This window comes from Vombatus ursinus, unplaced genomic scaffold, assembly GCF_900497805.2.
Source record: "Vombatus ursinus unplaced genomic scaffold, bare-nosed wombat genome assembly UNPS02014775.1, whole genome shotgun sequence".
Taxonomy (NCBI): Eukaryota; Metazoa; Chordata; class Mammalia; order Diprotodontia; family Vombatidae; genus Vombatus; species Vombatus ursinus.
The window spans coordinates 15,725,888-15,751,568 of NW_020954553.1; the positions used below are offsets into that span (position 1 = coordinate 15,725,888).

General features: G+C 43.7%; 1 protein-coding gene across 1 annotated transcript in view; it reads right to left on the reverse strand.

Annotated features, from left to right (window-relative positions):
* Positions 1 to 1,704: 1,704 nt before the first annotated feature.
* Positions 1,705 to 25,681, reverse strand: part of CUNH1orf94 (chromosome unknown C1orf94 homolog) — a 63,059-nt gene continuing 39,082 nt past the window's right edge. Inside the window, exons 5-7 of the mRNA XM_027864383.1 lie at positions 14,634 to 14,708; positions 9,756 to 9,952; positions 1,705 to 1,780 (exon numbers count right to left, since the gene is read on the reverse strand). Coding sequence (XP_027720184.1) covers positions 1,705 to 1,780; positions 9,756 to 9,952; positions 14,634 to 14,708 — 348 coding nt within the window. The remainder of the gene's footprint in view (positions 1,781 to 9,755; positions 9,953 to 14,633; positions 14,709 to 25,681) is intronic.

Below are 25,681 nucleotides of genomic sequence, written 5' to 3' on the forward strand. Positions count from 1 at the left end.
CTATTGTGCTATAAGAAATGATGAGCAGGCAGACTTCAGAAAAACCTGGAAAGACTTGTATGGACTGATGCTGAGTGAAATGAGCAGAACCAGGAGAACATTGTACACAGTAACAGCCACACTGTGCAATGACTGACTTTGATAGACTTGGCTCTTCTCAGCAATGCAAGGATCTAAGACAAATCCAAAAGATCCACAATGGAAAATGCTATCTACACCCAGTGAAAGAATTATGGAAGCTGAATGCAGATGGAAACACATTATTTGCTCTCCTTTTCCTTTGTTGTTTTGTTTTATTGCTTCATTCTCGTGAAAATATGCTTAATATGAATGTATAAGTACAGCCTATATCAGATGCCATCTTGGGGGGAAGAGAGGATTGGGAGGGGGAGAAAATTTAAAACTCAAAATCTTATGGAAGTGAATGTTGAAAACTTAAAAATAAATAAATAAATAATATGTATTTTTTTTTAAAAGACCAAGCCTTGAACCCACGCACTCTGGATCTCATTGATTAGACAAGTATAGGTCTCTGACCAAACACCACTTTATGGTTATTTTTTTGGGCCCTTCAGTCTCAGAGTGAATGTAAATAGTAACTGTTTCTCTTTTGGCTAGGAACCTCGAGTGTCTTCCCCTCCCAGTTTGATTTTTTTTTTTTTATTAAAGGGGCCATCCTTTGACTCAATTCTTAAAGAGCCCTATTCCCTGGGCATTGCTTCACTCAAAGTGAGAACTTGAAAAGACCTTAGCTTTAAAAGGCCAAGGTCTCTCACTGCTTCCTGGACCAAGTCTAGCGGTCGTGATCTATATCTATTCACTGGCCCCAGATGGCTCTGGAAGAGAAAGTGAGATTGGTGACTTTGCACAGCTCTCCCTCACTGCAATCCAATTCAATTGCTAGTCTTGTCATCATCTCCCTGATGTCATGGTTCTCTTCAAGAACGAAGGACAAACCACACATGATAGGCATGCAGATGGAAAGCCTCATTCCTCAGATGGGTCAACTGAGGCAGGAAGTGTTTGAATGCTGGCATTTTAGAACTGAGGTCAGAGGAGTTCTGTAACATTTTTAAGATCACACAGAGTGTGACAGAGACAGGATTTTAAATCAGGTTTTCTGACCCTATAACCAGTGTAAATTAAGCCAGGAGGAAACCATACCTCAATATCCTGATGATTAAGGGGCACCTTGGTTGAAGCTCAGAAGGAACTCCACTCTTTCTGTCCTCTCCCCAGCCTGCCCCAATTTCAATACATGCATTGAAATCAGGCAACTTTCATAAATGGAGGGAGACCTGGACAGGGAGATGGGGCACTTCAAAACAAGCAGCCAGGAGGAGAGATGAATCCATTTCAAGTAGTTCAGAGTTTTATTATAAATACAAACTTTTTTTCTTATTATACGCCTTACTCCTATTTTACCAACAACAACAAAAAACATTCATGTCATCTAAATACAACTCTGTATGTGCATGGACATATGTGTGTGTGGGGGGGGTGTGTGGGTGTGGGTATGGTGTATGCATCTGTGTGTGTATGTATATGTTTGCATGTTTGTGCATGTATCGGGGAGAGGCCTGCCTGGCCAGAACATTGGTTTTCCAAACCTGAAACCAGACGATCTCGGAGGCCAGGGTTGCAGAACTCTTCGCTCTGGCCCTATGGGAGGGGAGGTGGCGGATAAGAAAGGGAGAAGGCCAGCTAAAAATTGATGCCATTGCCACTAGAAGAAAAGTAGGGGCTGTTCATCAGGGGTCCACTGGATGTTGAGCTAAACCTGCAAGAAAAAAGTTGATCTAATGAAATCTCCTCCTGCCATCATCAGCCCAGTGCTTACTGAGGTTCTCATTTGAATTCGGTGATTGTCAAAGTCCTGTGACAGGCATGGAGATGGGAATCCTCAGGACAGATTCCCATCTGAGCTCCAGCAAAAGCCCAAGATTGTATTCTGATCAAAGTAAAACAATTAAAAGGAGCCTGGTATTTCCTTTGCTACAGAGAGGATACCCCCCCACCCCCAGTCCCCGACCTGGGTCTTCCCAGGTCCATTTTTGTGGGCCCAGGCCATCAGAGAATCATTGGCTTGGGTCACATAACAGAAGAGCTAGAAGAAACCTTGGACATCTACCCCCGTATTTTACCAGTGAATAAACTGAGGCCAAGAGAGAGGGGAAATGACTTCTTTAGGGGGACACAGAATGTGAATACCAGAGGTAGGACTAGAACCGGTTCTCTTGACTCCCAGTTCAGTGTTCTTTGCACTCTCCTTCATGCTACCTTCATCTCCATACCTAGGATCTTGTAGAAGAGTCCCACCCCAATGTTTAGGTGGGGTTGCTGGGTGAGGAAATACCAAAGCTCTGGGCCCTGTTCCTGAACCTTCTGGATCTCCCACCATACCCAGGAGGCTGCTGACTAGTCAGGCTAGAGAGTTCTTGGGCTGCTTTTATTTCTAAAGACAGTATCCTTACTCATGGAATCCTAAATCAAAGCTGAACTCAGGGACAGACCCAGACAAAGGGATACCTCCTTGGGGTGAATTTGGGGACACAGTAAGATTCCCTCTCCCTTCTACTTTCCTTCCTTCCTTCTTACAAAACCCCAATACTATATTTCATTTCTAGGGCAATAAGTATGAACTAAATGCCTACTATGTGCCAAATTCTGGATGTTATGGAGATGACAAGGAAAGAAAAGAGTCAGTCCCTGCTCTCAGGGAGTTCCTAGTCTAGTAGGGTTGGTATGACTTACACATGAAAACAATTAGACAGTATGACAAGGATGGCTTAGACCTTTGCTAAATTATGTACTAGACACGAAGCAGGTGTGAAGCATTGAGGAGTCAGCAAGAAGAGAGAATGGGATAGGCTCAAATGACTAACAAAGGCTTCCTGGAGGGGGCAGGATATGGCAAGGGCCTTGAAGGTTAGTTGAATTTGGATAGATTGAGGAAAAAGAGCATTCCAGGGAGGGGGAAATCTTAAGCAAAGACAAGAATAAGTTCACTGTGATCACTTTCCACTGCTCTGAGAAAGTTAAGAACTTCTGGTCTAATCTCCCTCAATTTCCCATTTTGCCTCCTCTCCACTTCAACATATGCATTTGTTTTACCCACTCTTTCCTCTTTATCTTGTCTTAAAGAAAGTAACATCATGAAAAGAAAGCTTTCCTCTCTTTACCTGCTTCTCCCATTCCCACTCCTTTCCTCAGGGACTTTTCTCTGGCGGTCCTTCCTCTTCTTTACCACTGAATCGCAAAGCTGGGAGAGGGGAAACCTCTGAAACCAACTTTTTTGAACCATTTCTTTTACCAGATGTGGCAAAAAAACAGATTTCATTACCAGATTTCATTGGTATTGGAACTTCCTCATGATGAGTAAATTCCCTGTACAATGCAGATTGACATATTCTCTGCAATGGGTGGTCTTGGAAAGCTTTCTGGGGCACTGAGAGGATATGACTTGCCCAAGGTCACACAGCTGGCATGTGTTGGACATGAGACTTGAACTCAAGTCTTCCTAATTGTGAGGCTAGCCATACCAGTATCCCTCCTTCCTACCCCTACCAGACCTATATCAGAAGAAAAAACCTCTTTACAGCACACCCAATAAGCAGTCATTCAGTATTTGGTTTGAAGACCAAGTGAGGTGGACTAACCACTTACTGAGGCAGCCATTCTGACTTCAATAACTACTGAAGTTGTTCCTTCTGACAGGCTTAAATTTGCCTCTTTGTAGCTTCCTTCCATTGCTCCTAGTTTTGCTTTCTGGGGCCAAGCAGAACACTTCTCATCCCACTCAACTCTAGCTGGCCACATATTGGAATCACCCGGAGATTTAGAGTTGGAAGGAGCACTAGCAAGGCAGCAAATCCAACCCATATCTGAAAAAGAATCCCCACTACAGGAAACCAGAGAAGTGGGCATCCCAACTCTCTCCACTTGAAGACCTCCAAGGAAGGGGAACCCACTCCCAACCGAGGTAGCCCATTCCACTTTGGAATAACTCTACTCAGTAAGGAGTTTTCCAACATCAAGCCTCAATTCTCCTAAATCCTCCAACTTCTGCCCATTATTCCTAGTTCTTTTCTCTGTAGTCAAACATAACAAAGCAGACAACTTGAAAACAACTATCATGTCACCTTGTATCTTCTTTTCCCTGGGTTAAACATCCTTGTTTTTGCCAACTAACCTCATAGAGGAGAAACTCACAGTCGTCACCACTTTCACTGTCTTCCTCCAGACATTCTCCATTGTAATGACGTCCTTATATTAAGCTTCCAAGAAGAGAACACAATATTGCAGGTATGTTCTGAGGAGGGCAGAATAAAGAAGGACCACCATCTCTGTATTCTACCAAGCTATTTCGATGTAGCTCAAGATTGAAATCAATTTTTTGGCTGCCGTATATTTTCCATGGTTGGCCTGCAGTGACCTCGTAGTATGCCAAATTTACCAGACCTTTTCAGACAAAAAAAAAAATCCCAAACTGTTGTCTAACCTTGCCTTGCCATTCCTATACTTGTGTATTTGATTTTTTGAACCCAAATGTATGACTGTATGAGACAGCTGGTGGCTCAGTGGATAGAGCTCTGGCCTGGAGTCAGGAAGACCTGAGTTCAAATCCAGCCTCAGACACTTCCTCGCTGTGTGACCTTGGGCAAGTCACTTAACCTCTACATGCTTTAATCCACTGGAGAAGGAAATGACAAACCACTCCAGCATCTTTGCCAAGAAAACCCCATGGACAGTACTGGCATGCTGTGGTCCATGAGGTCATAAAGAATTGAACACAACTGAGCAACAACAGTATGACTATATTTTTTAATATTCAATTCTACCATCATAGTTTTGATCCAAAGCTCAGAACTGTCAAGATCTCTTTGGGTTCTGATCATCATCTAAAATGTGAGCTATCCCTCTCAGCTTTGTGTTTGCTGATAATTTGCTACATATGTCATCTATACTTGTGTCCAAATCATTGATAAATCTGTTAAATGGTACCAGGTCAGCAAAAATCCCTGGAACCCAACACTGGGGGCTTCCTTCCCCAACTAACACGGAAAAACAATGGTTACCCTTTGAGTCTGACCACTCAACCAGTTCTGAATCCAACCATCATCTTATCATGAGGCCCACACTTCTCCAGCCTTCCCACTGGAACAGCATGAGATGCTTTATCAAATACTTTGCTAAAATCTAGGATATCTATCCCTCTGGCATCTGCCTCATCTACACACTTAGCTTCCTGACAAGTAAAGGAAATCAAAAGCGCATGACTTGTTCTTGATGGAGTCATGCAGGTTCTTTGAGTTCACTCCCTTCCTTGATGTCCAGGAACTACCTCTATTAGAGCGCACTCTGCAATTTTGTTGGAAAACAGTCTCTCGCATTGGCCTGTAGTTTGCAGACTCTCCCATTTTGAACACCGGGACATTTACCCTTCTCCAGTCCTTCTGTACCTCCCCCATTCTCCAAGATCTTCCAAATGTCACTGACAGTGACTCAGCAATCACATTCAGCCCTTCTTTCAGTTCCCAAGGATACAGTTCATCTGGGCCAGGTGACTTGAATTAGTCAAGGGTAGCTAGGTGCTCTCCCACTATTTCCATACTTGTCTTGGTTATCAGCTCCCTAGCGGGCATTTTTGTTCTGTCCATTCTATTTCAAAGGCCATTTTCTGTGGCAGAGAAAAAGGAGAAATAAGAATTAAGGACCCTTCCTTTTCTTTGTTGTCAGTCATCATGCCATCTACCCCACCAGCTGGTCCTATCATTTCTTTCATCTGCCTTTTTCTCCAATATAGCACCCCTCCCTCCAATCCTCTTTCTGTTGCTATCAGTCTTCCTCACCAGCCTGAGTTTATTGAGTTTTCACACACCTGCCAGTCTTTTCACAAAGCTGAGCCATGCTCCTTGCTTCCATTTTCTGTACACTGCTTTTTAAAATCTAAATCGGTTGGTAAGTTCTCTGTTACATCCATACTGACCTCTTCAGACAACTCCCATTTTCTCTCTTCATTGGAGTTGTTTCCCTTTGTGTATTCAGAATTTCATTCTTAAATTTCTCATTCCTCTTTTACTGACTTCCCCTATAGAATTCTAGACCATGGGCTCATACTGATTCATCCTCTGAGCCCTTTGAAATCTGTTCTCCTTAAGTCTAGGGTGCATACCCAGCTTTTCTTTCTTGTATCACAACTCCAAGAGGTAGGTAGAAATCACTTACCCCAAGGCTCCCATAATCGCCTCCTACCCCAGCAACCTATTCTCCCCATTAGAATCAGATCCAGGATAGAATTCCATCATTAGTTCCTCCACCTTTCGAAAGATAACATTCTCATTGAAATAAGTCAAGAAATTATTGTCAGCCCTGTTTTTGGCAGAAAGAGTGGCAATAGATGTCTGGATAATTGAACTGCTTCATTATTATCGTATTATGCCTCTATGCCAAGCTTGTAATCTCTTTCCCAAAAATCATATGTTTATTCTTTCTGTACAGGTGGTCTGTAATATACCCTGATTACAAAATCATGTCAGTTTTTCCATTATCTTCACCCAGATGCCCTCCTACACTTCCTGAATCTCCTCATATGGCTCTTGCTTCTTAATAATGCTACCCTCTGCTTTTTATTGCTATCCTGTTTAAAACAAACAAACAAACAATGTATATTGTCATCTAATGACATATTACAGTTGTGGGCTTCTTTTCAAATTTCAGCGATACCTATGAGATCAAATTTGCCTCCTTGCATTAGACCTCTAGCTCATTTTATTTGTTGCCTAAAAGTCAGCTAATATGTCCTTAACAAGGTTCCTCTTTTCCATCCTCAATTCCACATGGTATTTACAACAGATGAGGTTTTCACCATTCTGATGACCTTCCTTTAAACATTCTTGATCTTATGAATATCTTTCTGAAATTGCAGTACCCAGAAGTGAACACAATACTCCAGATGCTTTATCATTTTAACCTCTCCTATTCAAATGTCTGAGGTCTCCTCATCGTTAATGGGAGGAAAACTTCTCCCCAATCTGCTATTTCCTGTTCTCATTCTCTCCTTCCTTTCGTTCCATACTTGTAGAAAGGGGAAGCTAGATTTACTCCCTCCACTTTCTTGGTAACCACTCACATATCAAGCCCCTGCAGTGAGACTTCCATCCATACTACTCCTGAAACAGCTCTAATGTCAGTAATGACCTATTGTTGTATCCAATGGCCTATTTTTGTTCCTCAACTTCCTTAATGTCTCAGCAGCATTTGACACTGTTAGCCAATCCCCTATATGCCCTTTCTGGATTCTCTTTCTTTCCCTGATTTCTGTGGCACTGCACTACTCTAACTCCATTCTTCCTCACTGTTTCTGTTTCCGACCCTTTTTCTTCTTCTCCATTAATATGTATGGTCCACAGGTTTTAATCCTTGGTCTTCTTCTCTTTTTTTTCTCCTCTTTCCCTTGGCTATTTCAACCACAGCCATGTCTCAGGTATGATTTCTATGCAGATAATCACTATATCTATATTACTAGCCATGACCCTTTTGCCAAATGCAGTCCCATATTCCCATGTGCTAGCTGGACTTCTCCACCAAGACCTCAAATTTAATGCATTCAAAATGGAACTCCTCATCTTCCTATGTACGTTGCCCCTTCCCCTAAAAAAAACCCACAAGCAAGTATCCGCTCTTCTTCTTTATACTTACTGAGGGAATGGAACTATCTACTATTATCTTAGTTTCCCAACCTCAAATCTGCACCCATTTTTGATTCTTAATATTACTTCACCCCCTCTTCCCATTTCCAATCTTCGCTAAGTCCTGTGGAATCTTCCTTCACAATGCCTCCCAAATCTTGCCTTCCTCTCTTCTCACAATGTGACCATTCTAGTTTACTCCTCTTTACCTCTTTCCTGGATCATTGTAGCCATCTCTTAGCTGGTCTCCCTGCCTCTAGTATTTTCTCCCCAATCCTTCCTTGCTGAAATAATCTTCCCAAGGAACAGATCTAACATATGACTCTCCTTCTCAAAAATAATCCATAATTGCTTTTAGGGCTGAATCTTAGCCTGGAATTCAAGACTCCCACCTCTCTTCTAGCTAAACCCTGTACTACAGCCAAATTGGATTATGTGACATCTCCTAAACACACCTTGTGTTTTCTCACCTCTGTTGCTTTGTGATACCATTCCCTTCACCTCCAAAGCCCTTCTACCTCCTCTCTATAGAAATCTTGCCCATTCATCAAAGTCTAGTTTAAATGCCGCTTCCTTCGTGAGGTTTTCTCTGATTGCCTCTGATCAGCAGTGACCTCTTCCACCTCTAATCTCCTATGGCTCTTTGTTGGTACCTATCCATAGGAATTTTGCACGTGCTGCCTTGCATTTGAGTTTTTCCCTTATTTTATCTTAAAGTACATGTTCTATTGGCATCTACCCAGAACCAAGATTTCTAGGGAACAGCCCCAAAACATTGGATGGAGCCCCTGTGCAGGATTGAAGGCATGATATGAACAAAACTCAGGATGAGAGAGCATGGATGCTTTGTGACGTGTATCACTGAAGGAAGTAGCTACATTGATGAGATCACAGATGTATTAACATATCCAAGTATTAAATTCTGGGTTTTTTGAGGGCTAGGACTTTCTATCCTCTGCACAGCGGACATGAGGATGGTGCTTAAGAAATATCTTTTGAATGAATGAATTGAGATTTATCATTGCTGCAGTGAAGGGTACATTTTGGAAAAAAAGAAGAAAGACTTAGGTAATAATAGCTAGCATTTATAGAGTGCCTTAGGATTTGCAAAATGCTTTATAAATATTATCTCATTTGATCCTATCTTGGGAGGTACACACTATTACCAGTCCCATTTTACAGATGAGGAAACTAAGGGTGAGGTTGTGATTACACAGATTACACTGATAATAAGTATCTGAGGTTCAGGTCTTCCCCCAAGGCTTCCATAGCCTAAGACCTGAACTCAGCTCTTGCTGATTCCAGGTCTGGCGCACCATCCACTGTGCTACCTGGCTGCCCCTAGTAGGGACAAGTTGTTAAAAAGCTATGAATGTTGAGATAAGAAAGTTGAACAAGGTCCTAAAAGCTCAGAGAACTACTGCGGGTTTTGGGAAGCAGGAGTAACACCAGAAAGATTAATCTGGGATCGATGTGAAGGGAAGAATCAGGTGAGGGAGAGAGAACGGAGCTAAGGACACTAACCAGCATGTTGCTGTGTCACTCCGGGGACGGTTTGACAAAGGCCCGGCTCTAGTTACTTCTTCTCTGCAAAGTCTTTCTTGACCATCTGTAAAATGTAGGGCTGGGCGTAGCTGATGTTTATGGTCCCTTCCAGCTCTAAAATTCTATGCTCCTTGTCCAGTCCACGGCAAGCTTCCCTTCACTCACAATCTGTGCTCAGAATTTTGTACTTGGTTATAGTCTACCATGTGAAGCTTTGTATTATAGATTCCTCGTAAGGGCATAGGCCATATCCATCCTTCTGTCTCCCTGTAGCACCCAGTAAAGACCTTGATTTCAGACACCATTTTACTGCTCTTATACCAACCACAAGAACCCCCTAGGGAAGCCTGCTTGTGGATTAGCCACACCCTCTGCGACACCATTTGGTATGCTATCCAGACCGATTTGCCTTTATAAAAACTACTGTTTTCACAGCGTCCCTACCTCCACCCCAAATGGCTCAGGCTCCCCGCTCCAGATAGATGCCATGTTGGACCAGGGTGGAGCTTAGGAACATACCCATAAGCTTGGGGGAAGAGGTACTGTGGCCCATCTCCTGCCATGGGGGAAGGATCACGGGGGCCGGTGAGCAGCTTGCGAGGTGTCCTCTGTGGATACGAATAGCCAGGCTGGACAAAAGGGATGTAGCTCAGCAAGGGGGTATACGATGATCTGAAAATCTGCTGTCCCATCTGCTGTTGATTGTAGGGCATCACCTGTCATTCAAACAGGAGAGAGGACCCCATATCGGGAGGGCAGTTTCCATTCCCACCACCCAGTTCCCTTCCCTGAGTCCCACAGAGCATAAGCCATATCCACGTGTCCCATAGATTATACAGTAAAACCCACCAAAGGCCCTAGTTCACTTTCTGGTTTCTGCCATCACCAAATATAATAGGCTTGATTTGCTCATCCTCAGTCTCTGTGAGTGCCAAATCAGACCAAAAATGGAGGCATACTAAATTTATTTCATCCAACTTAGAACCCTGTTTCAAGATTACAATTGTCCCCATGAACAAGAGCCACCACATTCTATATAGGAAGGCAGAGAGACTTTGGGCCAAAGATGGGGTAAGGGGGAGATTACCCAGTTGACATCTGTTTTCTCATTACCAGGGAAAGAGTCTCCCCTACACCCTGTTTCCTCAGGCACCCAAGAGCTGGAATAAGCTTCAAAAAGCAAGCTCCCAAATTAAACTTCTAAAGACTAATTTAGTGGGGGGGGGGGTGAGGAACAGAAATACTGGGGCACAGGCCCCTGGGATGGAGAATCCTGGATATTATGAGGCTACTTATAGGTAGGTCACCACTAGGGGTAAGGTCAGGGAGAATGATGGGGCTGCACTGGGAAGGAACTTACCTAGGATAAGAAGGGGAGGAAACATCTGACAGATTAGCTATTTCTCTTGCTAACTAGTTGCTATACTCAGGTGTTTCTATTTACTAAAGAAGCATAAGTGCTGTCATCATCCTCTAAATTTTAGTGCCCTAGGACAAAGTTCTGATCATCCCACCCTAGTTACAGCTCTAAGCCAAACATCCTACTGCCCCTTCTGCTCCCTTCCAAATCCTCCCCCGCCCTACACATACACACAACTCCCCTGATGGCAAGCATTCAAAGATGTCATGTCCTAAAAAGGTGTGTGAATTCTATACAAAGAGGCTGATGAGTGAGAGAGTAGAATTATGGTTCAAGCTCCTCAGATGACACAGATGGCATCCTGCAGTCCGACGACATCACCTGCCTTGTTAGTCCTATTTCTTAACGCTCTGTTCCACAGCCTTGAATGTGTCCTGTGCTCTACTGCCTCCTTACTTTTGCTCAGGCTGTTTTCAGTGACTGACATATCCTCCCAGTAGCTCTGGCCTGTTGAATTCTTGTGATCTTTAAAGCTCCCCCCAAAAGTCACCTTCATGAAGCCTTTCTTGATCCCCCTATCTGTATTAGCCTTCGCACTCAGGTCTTAGCTTCTCTCTAGTGCCTGTTTTATGTAACATTGCAGAACAGAGTTATCTATATTTGTGTCTTATCCCCACTACTAACTAATGACTCCCCTGAGGACAGGGCCTAGCACAGGACATACTTAAGACATATTTGCTGTTAAAGGTCTAAAAGCACAGGGAGGGGTGTGCCCAATATGACTGTAGCTTCCTGGCTTTTGGAAGGGCTAAGGTTCATGACCAATGTGGTCTAAATGTGAAGGATGGTGTCCTAGAAGGCCAGGCCTTCCTGGTGGATAGATTGAATATTCTGACTCCAACACACAAGAGCCCCAGAATGCTTCACCCAATCCATCAGGGACAGTTGTATGGGTTGCTTTGTCTGTCACTGGTGTCCCGAGCTTTGTACCCACCACCAGGAATCTCCTTTGGATGATAATAGGGAGTGAGTTCAGCTGGGACAATCAGATCTACAGACCTAGACTGGATCTTTACTTCATCTTCAGAGAAACAGAGGATCACAGAACTGAAGCTAGAGGAGACCCCCGAGGCCATCTAGTTCAACCTCTTCAACTTAGAGATGAAGAAACTGAGGCCTAGAGAGATAAAGTAATTTCACTGACTCAGTGTCACTCGGGTCATAAGAGTCAGAGGCAGGACGTGAGGCCAGGTCTACATGTTGTCCCTCATGGCAGTATATAACAATCCTGGACTTGGGGCAGCAGAAGCTATGGCCCTGGATGCGTGGTTGATACTTGAAAAATGTCCCACACTCATCTTAAAAAGATAGAAGGAGATACGGTTTGGGAGCCTCCACACCACAGCGTTTGCCAATGCACCATTCCCTCAAGTCCCACCTAGCCTCGCTGTCTGCCCAGAACCAAGATATGCTGGTGTGACCCAAGACACTCCAGCTGCAGTCCCTCTATCTGCTTCCTTTACATTTCCTTGACATGAACTGCAAGTACAAGAAGAAGTTCTGATGGAATTAGTCTGTGCTGCATCCCAGCTGTTCCTCGTATCTTGGCATGATAGAGACCTCCTCAGAGGATGCTCCAGCATGGGTAAAATACATGCAGCCCCATCTGCCCTTTCCTCCACAATCCACTGTGCTTCCTTCTGAAAACCAGGGATTTCACCATCCCCCAGGATTTCTGGGCCCCCATTCCCCTTCTACCATCTGCTACCTTATCTATCTGCAGCAATGCAAGCCCACCAGGGGATCATAGACATCCCAGAGCAATAATAATAATGACAATAATATAATAATTCACATTCCCAAAGCACTTTACAGTTACAAAGCAACCAACTCACAGCAAAATATTATAGTCTCCATGTGACTGATAAGGAAAATGAATGGCAGTGACTTGCTTAAGCTCAAACAACTAATAATTCTCAGAGATGGGATTCAACCCAAGAATTTTGACTCCAAACATGGCACTCTTGTTACCACACTGTGGATGGCCAAACCAATCCCTAAGTCCTATCTGGGGCTAGAAGTTCAGTGTTAAGCAAAACCACAAGAAGTCAGAGGACAAATTCAGGGTGAGAGGAATGAGGCAGGATGGGGCATCCATGACTCTGGCAGGCACCACTGAAGTTACATGAAATGTCAGAAGTTATTGATCCTGCCTGGATGCTCTGGTGAGGATGGCACAGCCCTCACTCGCTACAGAGACCATCCAAGAGCTGCCTGGGCCTACAGTGGGCTGCCAGGGGGCACATCATGCCCTGGGGACTCTGACTGAATCTCTGACCTATATCGTGGAAAGGGACAATGGAACACAGCTTTGTGGCACCTGGAATTACCTTGACACTCCATGAAGACCTCAGAGTCTTTCCTATCCTATGCCATGAGTGACTAGAGAAGTGAAGAAGGAAAAGAAGTGCGGGGGGGGGGCAGGGAGAAGAAAGGGAGGGCTGTGTCTGTGTCTGCCACTATGTCAGTGTCAGTGTTTATGTCTGGATGTCTGTAGGTCTGGGAGTATGTGTCTGTGTCTGTGTGCATGTCTAAGCTGTATCTGTGTCTGTCTGTGTCTATGTCTGTGTTGATGTCTCTAAGTCCAGGTCTGTGTCTGTCTGAATGTCTATGGGTCTGGGTCTGTGTGTCTGTGTCTGTCTGAGTTCATGTCTGTGCCTATGACTATGTTGGTGTTCACATCTGGCATCTGGATATCTGTAGGTCTGAATGTCTATGTCTATGCCTATGTCTATGTTTATGTCTACATCTATGTCTGTATGTGTCTGTTTCTGTGTATGTGTCTAAGGTATATCTGTGTCTGTATCTGGGGGCCTAAATAGCTGGGTGTATGTATCTATGTCCCCAGAATGACATTGGGGTCAGCGAAGTCAGCTGTTTTCTTCAGTGTCTTCTGCTTTTCTTTTCAGATCCCTTTCCCCATTTCCCTCTCCTTCTCCAACATCCTGTTCTATCTCCAGTAACTGCACCCCAACCCATCCAGGGACCAGTATTTTCTGATAAAGTGAATCTCTAATGGTGAGGCAGGTAATGTGCTTCTATAGTTGGACATAGAGGACATGGAGAGAGAAAGGGAGGGAGGATAAATTTTTAAAGAGGAACCTGGAAAGACTAATGCCTTCCTTCAAACATAGATCCATAGAAGATCAGAGCTGAAAGGGCCCTTAGAACATAGAATATAAAATATCGGAACTGGAAGGAACCTTAGGCTATAGAACATAGAATGTTTGACCTGGGAGGGCTCCTAGAACATTGCATGGTAGAGCTGGGAGGATCTGGGAGATCAAAGAGTCCAATCCTCTTATTATACAGAGGGAGAAGCTGAGGGGTTTGCCCAAACCTAGGACTTGGCCCTGGGTTTTCTGGTTCCTAACAGCACAACAGAAGGGAGCGAGCACTGCACTTGGGACCAAGAGACTTGGTTCCTAGACCCATTTCACTTGGTAACTCTGAGACTTTAGGCAAATCATCTCACTCCTCTAGATCATGTATCCTCACCCATAAAATGAGCATGATGGTTCCTGACCTAATGATAACACAGGGATACAAATAGAATTGAATTAATTAGTGAATAGGAAATTGCTTTGGAAACCAGCTCTCCATCTGTGTGCTTATGTTCCATAGCCCTCAGAAACAGATTTGTGATCAACATATTCTCCAGCCTCTCAAATCTCTCTACACCAGAGACTGTCTGTTTTGCCTCAGCATGACACTGGACCTGATTGCCTTTCTGGGTCTATCTATATCTGAGGGTTTGTGCCCGTCTTTCTGTCTACCTGCCTGTCTGTCAGTCTGTATGCCTGTCTGTCTTTGCATGTCAGTGTTTCTAAGATTATTAGTGTGCCTATCTATAGGGTTCAAAGGGAAGGAAGGGGAGGGAAGGGGCAGAGGGAGGAGAAAAGCAAGAGGAAAGTTAGATAGACACACAGATGGAAGGTGGGGCTGGAAGGCTGCCTGGAAGCAGTGGCCGAGCACACCTGTCTGGAGTAGCATCCCAGCTGGGGGTGCAGCATCTGGGGGTAGGCCGTCCATGCTCTCTGCTGATACAGGCCCTGGGGGAGAGAGGGGAGAAGAGACTCAGCACTGGGTCTGCTGGAGAGGGGGATGGGAGAGGGGAATGAAGAGGAGGTAGGTAAAGGGGCTGGGTCTGTATTCCAGGGGCCTGGCCACGGTGTGCATAGGCACCAGTATGGCAGAGAGGTTGTAACCCTGGGACCCTGGCAACTCCTGGGCCAATGCCATTGCATCACTGCCTTGCTCAAGAGCCTGTTCTGGCTCCCCATTGTCTAGAACATCAATGCAAAATCTCCAGGTTGGCCCTTACAGGGCCATCATCATTGTCCTCCCTTCTCTGCAGACTCCCCTGAAGTACCTGTGAGCCCTCCAACCCCAGACACAGGATCTGGAGGTGGGAAAGCCGGAAAGATCCCTAATTTTATGGTGGAGAAAACTGAGGCTTATGAGAGGGCAGTAACTTGCTGGCAGTCACTAGGAGGGTGACAGAGGTGGGCTCTGACTAGGTCCCCTGACTCCAAATGGAAAGCTCTTTCCTCATTGCCACACAACCTCATCTTCCTCCTCCTCCTCATTCTCCCTCTTCTGCAGATGGTCTCCCACTAGCCTTGTGCCTTTAGTCTCATCCTTTTCTCTAACCAGGTCCAGTACTGACTTCTTCTCCATTCCCCCAGCCACACCCCCAAATACCAACTTAGGTCCCTGCAGCCCAAGGCTTCAGACAGACCTTGAGGAAAAAAAGTGAGTGGGTGGAGTGACTTGGCCCTCTTTCTGGGTGCCTCCTTCCAAAGTCAAGGACCATCCTTCAGCCCTCTCTGATCAGCCTTTCTCATTCCCACTAATGCCTAAGTCCATGCTGCTCCTTCTATTCTCTCCATCTCTACCTGTCTGAATTCTTATTTCCATGCCTGTCCCCCATGCCTGGAATGCTCTAGCTCCCCAGTGCCACACCCAGAAGCTCTGGTTTCCTTCTGAGCTAGGTTCAAGTGCTGCCTTCTGTACCAGGCCTTTCTTAATCACCTGGGCTACTAGAGACTTTCCACTAAGTAACCTTGTTGAATTCTGTATCTGTTTTATACTATTCTTATATATGTACAATCATCCTCCTCTCACACCGATAGACCATAAGCTCCTTGGAGGCAGGGATATTCGATTTTTGTCTTTTTATCTCCAGAGCCTAGCACAATGCCTGCCACAAAGCAGATTAATAAAGGTTAATTGATTAAAAACCTATGTCAAAGATTCCCTGTCCCAGGAAGCTTCCCTTCGCGATCCCACATCCACTCACCTATCAGAGTGCATGTTACTACAGAGCATTTGTTCATTCACATTGTTTGTCAGAGCTCTCAAGTTATTTCAGGTATGGCTCTTGTCTTCCCAACCCTCTTACCATCCTTGGAGTTGGTCACTCACTCCTAAGAGAACCTCATCTGCTCTGCCCTGCATACAGTAGGTACTCACTCAAACACAGTGTCTATGTCTGTCTGTGTGTCTGTCTGGGCCCACTTGGCTTAGGTATTCCTTTTTACGTCAAAGAACTAAGAGCACAACAGGAGGTGAGAGTAAACCACTTCCTTCTAGGTGAATTAACACTTTTTCCAAGCTGGATAAAGAAATAGGTGCTCAATTAATTCTGATTGGTTGGTTTGTTTATCCTATGGCAACTTTTCTCTCAAGAACACATTCATTCACTTCAGTCATCTCATCTGTTCCCTCATAACCCCTCTGAACCAAAAAAAAAAAAGTTCAAATTTATTCATTTATTCATACATTCAAGAAACACTCAATGAGCTACTTATTTAGGCAAGAGCCTGTACTAGGCTGAAGGAGATGCAAAGATAAATATTTAAGACAGGGCCCTGCTATCAAAGTGTGTTGCAGGGTATCACTGCCCTAATTTTACACATAGGGAAACTGAGGCTCAGAGCAGGGAGGTGACTTGTTCACGATAACTCAGTGAGTGAGCAGCAGATTCAGAGCTTGAATCCTGATCTGGCTCCTAACCCAGGGTGCTTGTAGACCTGGCCCTGCCTGGTCGAGTGACTCCAGGAATGTAGTCTTTGGGATCTGAGGTTGTTTCCTGTTTCAACATTATGATTTCCACCACGTTCCGTAAGCTGCCCTGGATACTTCCTGGTTAGGGCAAAGGTCTCTGAAGAGTTGCATGGACCTGCCATGAAACTCAAAGGCCCAAGGCTCCCACCCTGGAAGCTGCCCAAAGCAGGAACAGCTCAGAGCAAGCTGAGGTTACAAATGCCAAGGAAGACAAAGGACAAGAGGATGATGATAGAAGGGATAGGACAGATTTCCAGAGAGGATGGGAAGATAATGCATGCTCCCACAGAACTAGACAAGGGTCCATTTCCAATTTTGAAAAAGGAGAAATAGAGTCTGTCAACTCTAGTCAGGGTGAGCCCTACTGTGATTCCTACCAAATTCTAGAATTTACGAAGATGAAAAGCAAGGCAGTCCCTGCCTACAAAGAGCTAACAATTTATTAAGGGGATATGACAGATCTACACATAAGTATGATGCAAGGTAGAAAATGGTAAGAGGCAAGGAAGAGTCAAGAGTGCTTTAAGAAAATCTGAGGAACTCATGGTGGCTTGTCACGTGAAGGGAATATGGTTTATCCTTCCCAGATGGAAAATGAATCAGAAGTGGTAGCCTTCTTTCCCTTGCCTGTGGTCACCAGCCAGGTCATGTCTTCATCACCTTTTGGCTGTACTATTGTAGTAAGCTCTCAGCTAGTTTCCCTGCTGAGCCATAATCTACATAGTGGCCAATGCCAAATCATATTCCCAAGGCACAAGTCTACCCTCACCAGCCTCCAGATTAAAAATCTTCAGTGGCTCCCTGTGGCCTAGAGAATAAAATACAAACTCAGCAGCAAGGCATTGAAAGATTTTCATAATTTTATTCCAGTCTCTCTGGTATTTTTCATACACCCTGTGTTCCAGCCAAACCGAGGAGGCAAAGTTTGGGGGTGGGGGTGGGGAGGTGGTTGAATATTTGTATACATGAGATATAGAAGGTATAGTTGAAAAACATGGATCTGGAGTCAGGAGAGACCTGGATGTGAATTCTATCTCTTACTCTTCATGAGCAAGTTGACTACTCTGAGCCTCAGTTTCCTCCTTTGTAGAATAAGCATAATGAAACCTAGAGCAAGGTTGTTGTGAGGATCAAATGGGGTTTGATTCAATTACCATTAATTATCTACTATGTGCTAGTTTTGCACTTGGTACAGTGTAGACATAGAGACAAAAATGATACAACCCCAGCCTTTGATGAGCTGACGTTTTCCTGGGATAACAACATGTATACAGATAAAGAATTCAAATAAATCTATCCATAGTAACTTTGGGGTGGCAGGGAATACTAACGAGCTACAAAATTAGAAAAGGCCTCATGTAAGTGGTAACACACAAATTGAGCCTTCAACATAACTAGAGATTCCCAAAGATAGTGATGAAGAGAGAGTGAGAGCAGTAGCATCAAGCTTGAATAGAAACTGGGGCCCTCTAATCTCAACATAAGGATCCCTATGGGTTGCATTGTGACAGTTTTAAAATGTAATATTGCCTATGTTTTATCATATTTTTATTTTATTTCATTTAATAGTTCCTGGTTATATTTTAATCTGGTTCAGGTCTCACTTGAGAGCGTTGAGGGCCATGTAGAGCATTGCAAAGTTGGTGGCCAGTTAGCCATGAAGGTCAAGAGTTAGGAGATTTAATGTATAGAGGACCGCATACAGACCTGTTTGGCTTCAGCACAATTATGGTGGATAGAATATTGTGAAATCAGGCTGGAAACACTGATGGGAGACAAATTGTGAAGGGCTTTAACTGTTAAAGAGAAGAGGTTTTGTTCTGTCTTAGAGCCAATGGAACTTCTTGTATAGGGGAGTAACGTGGTCAGCCCTATGCTTTTGAAATATCCATTTAGCAGCCACTTGGAAGATGGATTTGAAAGGGGTGAGAAGAGAGGCTACAGTTAGAGAAACCATTTAGTGCAGTAGATCAGGTGGGAGGCATGGAGGCCTGAGTTAGGTGATGGTCATGGCAGTGCAGAGAGGTAAATGAGGAATATGGTAGAAGTCAGGTTTATCATACCTGGCAATTGCTTGGATATAGGGAGCGAGAAAATAGGAAGAATGGAAGATGACATTGAGATTGTGAACCTGGGGACCTAGGAAGGATATTGGTTCCCTTGACAGAATAGAGAAGTTAGGAAAGGATGTATTGAATTGAAAGCATGTATTAAATGTCTGTGGTACGTAAAGATGGTGATGTCTAGTAAAGAACTGCTAACGTGAGACCAGAGCTCAGAAAAGAATAGAAAGCTGGAGAGATATGGGAGTCATCTACAGAAGTGATTATTTGAACCTATGAGACCTGATGAGATCCCCAAAAGATAAAAATATAGTGAGAAATGAGAAGAGGGCCTACGGCAGAGTCCTGGGGTATAGCCAGAGTTAGTGGTGGTGATATAGATGGCGATTCAGCACAAGTGACTGAGAAGGATCAATCGGATAGGTGAGAGCAGAATGAGGAGAGAGCAGTGTCACAAAAACCTACATAGTACCTATGAAAAGAAAGGTGGTCCATAGCAGCAAATAACACAGAAGTCAAGAAGAATGGGAAAAGACTATCGAAATTAGCAATGAAAATTACTTATTAGTGCTCGGAGACAGCAGCTTTAAACAAGTGTTAAGAAGTGGGAGGTTAGCATAGATAGCTGTTGTTTTTGCCTGAGTGTAACTGTGAAAGGGAGGAGAGTTACAGGGTGATAGTTTGAGGGGAAGGCAGGGTCAAATGGAGACTTTTTTTTTAAGGATGGAGAGGTCCAGGCACATTTGTAGACAGCGGGGAAGTAACTAGTTATAATTATATGTAGAAATGCATTGTGAATTTTAAAGCACTTAGCCATTGAAATGATAACAATGAGGACGATGATGATGATGATGATGATGATGATGATGATGATGCTATCGTGAAAGCTCCTTCAGGGCAGGGACTGTTTCATATTTTGTCTTTGGATACCTTGAATCCAAAAGAAGGCATTGGACACAGCGGGAGCTTAGTAAAAGCCTACTGTTAGAGTGAATCTAAGAAATGAACAAGACTCTACATTTCTGTGTCCTTTGTAAATTGAATCTCTTGCATGTTTGTACTTTTTCCCCTGGCATTCGTAAAGTTTTGCTAAAAACCCATTTATGGCTTGGGCTTCTTAAGGGAAGAGGGCAATGACATAGTAAGGGCGCTCTGGTGACAGCAGGATTTTGAGGGTTGAATGAGCCTAACCCTGCATGCCACAAGATACTGGCTGCGATGATTAAAATCGGTGCATAAAGAGAGGGAACAGAGCTGCTGTCTCCAGAGCGTGATTTATGGAGTTGGCCAGTTCCCTATCCTGGGGCTCAGAGGTGGTGGCCACATTTTATCACGCTCGTCACAGCCAGGCCTGCTTTGACTGCATTGCAAGCAAATGGCCCCTGAAAGACCGGAGCAACTGTGATCTCCAAAATTTCTCTCCTTGGCCCGATTCCCAGCTACAACCTTGGAAGGGCCGCCGTTATTTTATCAAGAATTCCTTGTCCCTCCGAAGTCACACTGGTTTAGGCAATGTGCTTATCCAAGGCTATGGAAAAGTTTTCTAGCTTTTAAGGAACAAGGATAGATTCGGGGAAAGATTCTAGCTGAAGGAGGAAGAGGAAAAGACTTTGTTGATAACATGGGCAGTGGGTTCACAACTCCCACCCAAGCCAGTCCACTGTCTGTGTCCAGGACACAGAGAAATAACAATCATTTCCAATGCTGCCAGTTACCACACTCCAGAACATTCAGCCAGGGAAGGAAGAGAAAGATTTGCAAAAGAGACTTGAAAAAAAGTAGTGGTGGGTATTGGTAAACAGGCAAGGGACCATCAGGCCTTCAACATGATTGAACATGATTGCTACAAAAATAACTCTGGAAATCACTGCAGCATATGACCACCAAAACTCTAAGGGTATAAAATTCTAAACAAGGCCAAGGAAATAAAATTAATATCCTGCATCCTGGCTGACATCATCACCTGAGCTAACATAACCTTCCACCCAGTGCCGAGGCAAGAGCAGTGGAAACAGAAATGCAAGGTGCTTCTGCTTCACTAGTTGGAGTCATCAGAGAAGGCTCAATTTTAACCTCATTTTGTGGCTTTGGAGAACCGTCAGGAAGTACAGCTGAAAGCCTGATGCTAGATAACCCTCAGAGGGGATACTTCTAACCCCTTGTGGTCCATTCACCCCGGGAAGAATGTCTTTGTAACTGATCAAGATGGGGACACCACATCAGCCCATCTGCTTTCTGAACTTCATATGACTCAAGCCCCATGATCTCAATTATAGTGACAGGAACTTGGCCCAGGTCCATAATCTCTAGCTTTCTTGTTTAAATAAATCAAGAGTGGCTACGTATGGGACAGTGTCCATAAGACCCTGTAACGAGAGGCAGACCATGAGCTTCAAAACCTCCAAAAGAATTTCAGCAGTCTTCTCTGTATTTCCCAATGGACACACTGCTTTTGGACTTCTTTGGAGTTCTCTATCATTTCAGTACCTTTTTTTGCCTCCCCATACCCTGCCTTCCATGCTTTTCAGTTTCCTATTATGTGTCATCTTTCCCCATTAGATTGTAAGCTTCTTTAGGGCAAGGGCAGCTGTCTTTCTGTTTGTATTTATATCCCTAGTGCTTAGTACAGTGCCTGGCAAATAGTAGGTGCTTCATAAGTGTTTGCTGATTATGATTATAACTATGACTGTAGCCATAATACATTACTGTTCATCTGCTAGGTACTCAGGTAAGTCTTGGTGGTCAAGGCAAATCTTGAAAGATCACCCAATCAGTAATTTAACAAGACTGATGCCTATTGTCGGTCATGGAATGATACATTTAGTGATGAGAAACCTGGCAAGTCTTGGTGGTTAATGCTCCTCCAAAATCTCTTTTAGGAAATTCTAAGTAATTTGTAGCACCCTTTAACAATCTACTTGAGGGTTATCAGGCATGATAATGACAACTTGGATAAAATTCCTGTCCATGAAATCCTCAAATTTAACTGAGGTTAATAGGAAACCTAGTCTCAGAAATGATTATGTCTGCCAGTTCCTGAAGTTTGAGGTAGAAATAGGAGTATCTTCAGCCATTTTGAGAAAGAGTCTACCACAATCAACAATTTCTTCTTTTGGAATGATGCTGAAAATCAATAAAATCAATATGAAAAATCAATCAAAGCTTTGACTAAGACTTTTTGGTCAGTTCCCAAAGTGAGACAGGTAGCCTTCTGTGGGTTATGTGGATTTATCTGACTTATAATCACTTTCCTCATAATCTTTTCACTATCAAAAATTATTCTAGGCCATAAGACGTGCCTGTAAGACTATGGTTGTTGTTTCTTTGCGAGACTTCAAGATTTCATTGCAAGTGAGGTTTCATTCAAACCATTCCAGGATGGTTGACGTGGCCCATATGATGGCTTTCTGAAGCCACAAAGTAATATGGCAAATGACGCCATAGACACATCCTCAAAGGGAGCACAATCTTGTGGGCAAGCTGTGAATGGCTTAAAGTCATTATCAATAGGTGACCACTCTGTGCCCTCTGTTCAACAGATGTGTTAATTAGAGTAATTCTCATTTTATCTGTCTGGTAAAATGAGTCATGGAGACCTAATGTCAAAACTTCCATTGGGGATGACGCAGCAAACTTTAGGATTTGACATGGTGGACAGCTCAGGATGTAATTAGACACTAAACAACTAGGCTTTTATATATACATCTAGTAGTCATAAGTGCTGAATATATATTTTATTCATGTATTTTCATATATGAATAAAATATATTCACATATATTTTAGCATAGTTAAGTGTAAAAAATAATAACAATAGTAAGCATTTATATAATGTTGCAATGCTTTGTATATGTTAACTCATCTGGGAAGTAGGTGCTATTATCATTCCCATTTTACAGATGAGGAAACTGAGGCTGAGAGGTGTTGATGACTTGCCCCAGGTCACAAAGCTAATAAATATCAGAGGCAGGATTTGAACTCAGGTCTTCCTGACCCCCAAGCATGTACCAAGTAGCTGACAAGAGAACCACAGGGGCCCATGACCAGTACAAATTGTTCAGGTGTAGTTATGGTTCTGAAACTTTTGACTCCTAAGATACCTGTCTGGGTTTCTTTATCAGAGTACTCTCAAGTACTAAACAACCGGGGTCATCTGGCACTTGGAGGTTGGGCACGGCTCCCACACAGGAGGTATGGCAAGAAACAACAGCTCCTGTTCACCATGATGCACCTGACCAGACTCCAAAGTTAATGACTGGCATTCTAAAAAGCACTTCATGCCCCAGGAAGAAGTACTTCACAATGGCTCCATTTTATAGACAAAGAACACGGCAGAAGAGAAAGGTAAGATAAGATAAGAGAAGGTAAGATAAGAAAGGTAAGATAAGAAAGAGAAAGAAGATCCCAGAGAAAGGATCCCCCAGGAAGATTTTGAGGAAGGTGCAGCGTGGGTCAGACTTTGTCCTACCCAGAGTGGTGTGAAGACCAGTAGCACTGATGTGCTGCCCACAAAGGTGAGATTGAGTATTCTAATTCTACTCTAACTCCCTTCTTCCACCTGACTTCCTGGGGATTTTCCACAAAATCATATACTGTGGCTCCCATGATCAAATAATTAAATACTGTCTCATGTTTGGAATCCTGGAAAGTGAGGTTTCTAAGAAGCCCAGAGAAATCATCAGGTAGTGGAAATTCCAGACTGAAGGAATTTAACTGTGAGCATGAATGCTTCTCGGTGACTAGTTGCTGCCTGGTAGTTTGCAGCAGCGCCATCATCAATCAGCTGTTGATAAACTTGAACCAGGTCACGTTTTGTTAGGATCATCCCCTCCACCAAGAACAGCGAGGAGTTGGTTGATGGCAGGCACTGAACATGGGAGCTGCTGAAGGGCCTTGTTTACAGTGCATTTGTCATCTTCCCAAAGCTTTCAGGCTTAGATGCTCACACAATCAATGTAGTTCATGGGTGTGTGACTGGTCTTCATTTGTCTCAGGCTGCACTCCTAACTCTCCAGACTTTGTCTATCATGCATGCCACAGAAACCTCTCTACCCTGGAAGTTCACTGCACCTCTCATGCTGGAAGTACACTTCACCTTGGAGCCTTTTGCTCTGATCTGATTCCTCTCTGAACTTCAATTTTAAGGAGATCTCCCAGGCCATCCATGGCTTCCACTTCAGGCTGCACCCTTGATTCTCTAGACATTCTCTAACATACCTCCACCCTTTACAGTTTCCTTTTATGTGTTGTCTTCTACCAATAGAATTTAAGCTCCCTAAAGGCACAGACTGTCTTTCTTTCTGCTTGTGTTTCTACCTCCAGCATGGTGTATTTGCCCACGATGCTTGACAATAGCAAACACTTAATCAATGCTAGTTGACTTGGCTTGACTCCAGGATGCCTTCTTTGTGTGATGCCCAATAAAAAGATTTGTGAGACTGAGTTGAACTGAGACAAATTGAATTGAATGCTCAACATCACTTAGGGCAAAAGGCAGATTCCTAGCTCTGAGGTAAGTTAATGGCTTAGCTGGATCCAGATGGAATGATACTGGTTCTTCCTTGGAAGGGTCTAATTCCACAGAAAACTAACAAGATAGAAAATGTTGACAACATGCTGTAGTCTGATTGTTCTCATCAAATGACTGTGTTGGTGTGGAGGAGCGCAAGCTATATTACTGGCCTCTGAACCAACTAGAAAAGCAAAAAGCTTGTGCTCTACATACCTTCCATAGGGGAGACATACAGTGTATGTATTTTTCTGCTCATGTTTCTAATTCCTAGGGAAGCCATTGGGGTACAATGCAAAGAGCATAGGGTTTAGACTTAGGAGACCCCAGTTCAACTATTTACTACTTCCATGGTCTGAGGCAAGATACTGAACCATTCTGATCCTGAGTTTCTTCATCTATAATATGAAGGGTTGCCTCAGAAAGCTCTGAGGAGCCATCTAGCTCTAAATCTAAGAGACTGAGTCACCTAATCTCAGCTCCTGCTTCCTCTTTCCGTCCCACCAACTCTTTTTTGCTGATGCCATCTCCAAGGTCAAGTTAGGGAGGCTTCCACCTGGAAACAGTGATAGAGCCTCGAACAGGGGCCTAACAGGGTCACAAGCTTCAATGTATACCTCCCCCCTGTGTGAATGAGCTTTAACGGAAAAGTCCAATTTTGTTAGTACTTTTGCACCTAGCTCTTGAGAGGTATAAATCTTCTTCTGCATCTGAAGGCTTTGGGCCAGCTCAGTATTGTGGCAGTTAGTTGCCAACTGCCACAAAGGATTGCTATCAATATCAATTGCTATCACAAAGGCTTATAGCATACCTCAGAATACAGAATCCAGGGTTCAGGGCTGGTTATGCTAAATTGAGCTACCACTTCAGGGCTAATGGGAATGGGTCATGGAACATCTGATTTCCACCTGCTCCTATCTATGTATCTTTCAACAAACATCACTATCCTTGCAATCATAATTCTTTCTTGCGGAGTTGCTTTTTGCACCTTATAATTCAGAGCCATGCACGGATCAGCTGGTCTAGTGAGGTGAACACACTTGGACACAAGTTTCTGATGGATATAAAGTAGTTTCTTTCCATAAGGCTTTTCTGTTTCCTCTTTGGGGTGAAGAATTGGAAACTTCTTAATGAAGAATCCATCTTGGCTCATTCTGCCTCATGCTGCTCAATGCAGCAGCTTCCAGTTAGTTGACCTTGTTATCCTGAATGCATGAGTGCCTTCTAGAAGTTGAGTAACAGGTAAAATTAAAAAAAATTGCAGACTGCATCTGTATCAATTATTAATGCAACACACTACAATAGGAGTCAATTTCCATCTTGTATTCTAAGTCGTTTTAAGTACTACGGCAAATAGTGCAGCATCTTGAGACAATGGAGCCTCTG